The sequence below is a fragment of the Eimeria tenella genome, genomic scaffold (assembly GCF_000499545.2).
Source record: "Eimeria tenella Houghton genomic scaffold, Eth_scaff1240, whole genome shotgun sequence".
Taxonomy (NCBI): Eukaryota; Apicomplexa; class Conoidasida; order Eucoccidiorida; family Eimeriidae; genus Eimeria; species Eimeria tenella.
Genome location: NW_013543709.1, coordinates 77 through 3021, shown reverse-complemented (window position 1 = coordinate 3021; position 2945 = coordinate 77). Strand labels below are relative to the sequence as shown.

Sequence of the window (2945 nt, the reverse complement as noted above, 5' to 3'; positions counted from 1 at the left end):
GCTGCTGCTGCTGCTGCTGCTGCTGCAGGCAGCGGTGTTTGGCCCGTCTGGCTCTGGAGGCCCCGTGGGTTCGTACCCTGGGGGCCCCTCCCTGGTGGGTTTGGCTCGGACAGCAGCGCAGGAGCGGGAGTACCAGAAGCAGCAGCGGCAGCAGCCGCAGCAGCAGCAGCAGCAGCAGCAGCAGCATCACCCGCATCAAAATCATCATCCCCAACATCAACAGCAGCATCAGCAGCAGCATCAGCGCCAGCAGCAGCACCAGCATCATCCCCAGCAGCACCAGCACCAGCATCAGCAGCAGCAGCAGCAGCAGCAGCAGCTCGAGATGAAAACTGCTGGCAGCAATACTGCAACGGGAAGCCACAGCAGCAGCGTACAACAGTAGCAGCGCTACTAAAGCTCTCAGCAGCAGCAGCAGCAGCAGCAGCATGATGCTGCTGCTGATGCTGCTGTTGATGTTGGGGATGATGATTTTGATGCGGGTGATGCTGCTGCTGCTGCTGCTGCTGCTGCTGAGAGCTTTAGTAGCGCTGCTACTGTTGTACGCTGCTGCTGTGGCTTCCCGTTGCAGTATTGCTGCCAGCAGTTTTCATCTCGAGCTGCTGCTGCTGCTGCTGCTGCTGCTGCAGGCGCAAGGCGGAAGACTCCGAGAGACTTCGCGCAGAGTACCAGCAACTGCTGCAGGGCATGCAGCTGCAGCAGCAGCGGCGGCAGCAGCAGCAGGAGCAGCAGCAGCAAAACTCGCAGCAGCAGGGACAGCAGCAGCAGCAGCGGCGGCAGCAGCAGCGGCAAGGACCCGTGGTGTCTGTGGAGACACTTCAGGCCCTTGCAAATCCCGTGCTGCCTTCTGATATTGTTGAAGAGGTAAACCCTAAACCCTAAACCCTAAACCCTAAACCCTAATTGGTAAGCGCGAAAATCCAATCTTTTGGCGGCACCGTGTCACGCATTTCCGGGTTTCAGGATTCGAAGCTTCAAGGCCTAGGGTTTAGGGTTTAGGGTTTAGGGTTTAGGGTTTGGTTTCAGGCTATTCCTGGCAGCATCAGAAGGGCAGAGCACTTTGTGGCGCTGATGCGGCGAGTTATTGCCTACCTCAAAATCTACATCAAGTACAAGCCCTAAACCCTAAACCCTAAACTCTAAGCCAAACCCTAAACCCTAAACCCTAAACCCTAAGCCTTCGCGGGGTTGCTGCTTCTGCCTGCTGCTGACGCAGGGCCTCAGTTAATTAGTTAGTTTATTTATTTATTATTTTATTTTATTATGTTTATTTATTTGTTTATCTATTTATTTATTTTTCTTTATTAATTTTTAGGGTTTACGACCTCAAGAGCGAAGGGCCCCTCTCTTTTCTCTTCAATTTTGAAAAAGAATCTCTTGTGGAAGGATCGCTTTTAAAACACTTTCATTCTAGACTCAAAGTCAGTCTCGAAACCCTAAACCCTAAACCCTAAACCCTAAGCCCTAAGCCCTATACTTGGATCACTTCTGAAACGCTTTCTTTCTAGACTTAAGGTAGGCCTCTAAACCCTAAACCCTAAACCTTTGCCGGGATCGCTTTCAAAACACTTTCATTGTAGACTCAAGGTGAACCTCTAAATCCTAAACCCTAAACCCTAAACCCTAAACCCTACACCTTTTGCAATCCTCTGTTCTTCTCCGAAGATCTTCTTCTCCCGCAGCTCCCCGTGGGATGCATTTATTCTGTTTTTGAATTTAAATTAATTAATTAATTAATAATTAATTAGATTAATTAAAATAATTATTTACTTTATTTATTTATTTATATTAATTTATCTATTTTAATTTATTAATTTTAACTTTTCAAGGCACTGCTCCTCGCGCTGCAAGTGACGGACTTGGAAAGGCTTTTGCCATTAACCCTCGTCGCGGACTTCTGCACCCTTGTGGGCACTTACTGGTAAACCCTAAACCCTAAACTCTAAACCCTAAACCCTAAACCGTAAAGTGTAAGCCGCAGTTCCTCAGTGGGTTTAGGGTCTCATCTGCAGCTTAGGAGGAGGGCGGCAGATATGCACCAAGTCCACTAGATGCTTGCTTGTCTAGGGTTTAGGGTTTAGGGTTTAGGGTTTAGGATTGCTTGTGGACAACTATATGAACTCTCGCTTGTTTGCGTGTGTCGCTTGGTGTGTGGCGAGCCGTCGGATGGGTGTCGCGGGGCGCTTCCCCAGGCCTGAGGCTTTAGGGTTGAGGGTTTAGGGTTTAGGGTTTAGGGTTTAGGGTTTAGGGTTTGCGGGCTGCAGGGACGGGTTCATCGTAATAGTGGACCCCTACCCCGAGGCCTCGGGGCTGCACGACCCGCTGCTGCAGCTCTGCTGTCTAGACGCCTCGCTGGCCATGCAGCAAGTTTTGTCTCGATTTAAATCTGTCATTTTAACATCCGGGACAATATCCCCTCTCGAACTATACCCCAAGATCCTCTCCTTCGTCGTAAACCCTAAACCCTAAACCCTAAACCCTAGGCCCTGCGTGCTGCGCCCCGGCGTGCGCCCGTGCCGCTCCCGCGACGCCCGGCTGCAGCAGCAAATGCGCCAGCTGCAGGTGCAGGTGCGGGCTTTTGGGTTTAGGGTGTAGGGTTTAGGGTTTAGGGTTTAGGGTTTGTGGCGGTGGTGCGCAGCCTCTCATTGCCGAGTCCTTCCCGGTCTCCATGGAGCGCGCGTGCTTCTGCCCCATGATTGTTGCCAGAGGAGCTGATCAGGTACTCAAACCCTAAACCCTAGACCCTAAACCCTAAACCCTAAGCCCTAAACCCTAAACCCTGGGCGCGCACTTGGATGCAGGCATGACTGCTTTTACACTCGGTGGGACCTCGGCTTCCGCAGTCTCCGTCAACGCGCCAAAAGACTCATCTATCGGGTTTAGGGTTTAGGGTTTAGGGTTTAGGCTGTTGGACTAGGGTTTAGGGTTTAGGGTTTAGGGTTTGC

At 51.3% G+C, this 2945-nt stretch overlaps 1 protein-coding gene across 1 annotated transcript; it reads left to right on the top strand.

Moving 5' to 3' along the window:
- Nucleotides 1-629: 629 nt before the first annotated feature.
- On the top strand, nucleotides 630-2734 carry ETH_00032895 (Transcription factor IIH component, related; the record flags this gene model as incomplete). The annotated part of the gene is made up of 6 exons (XM_013378971.1): nucleotides 630-864; nucleotides 1027-1109; nucleotides 1316-1421; nucleotides 1830-1921; nucleotides 2265-2451; nucleotides 2639-2734. Coding segments are annotated over 6 exons (799 nt in total), but the record flags the coding sequence as incomplete, so codon positions are not given.
- Between the last annotated feature and the right edge of the window lie 211 nt (nucleotides 2735-2945).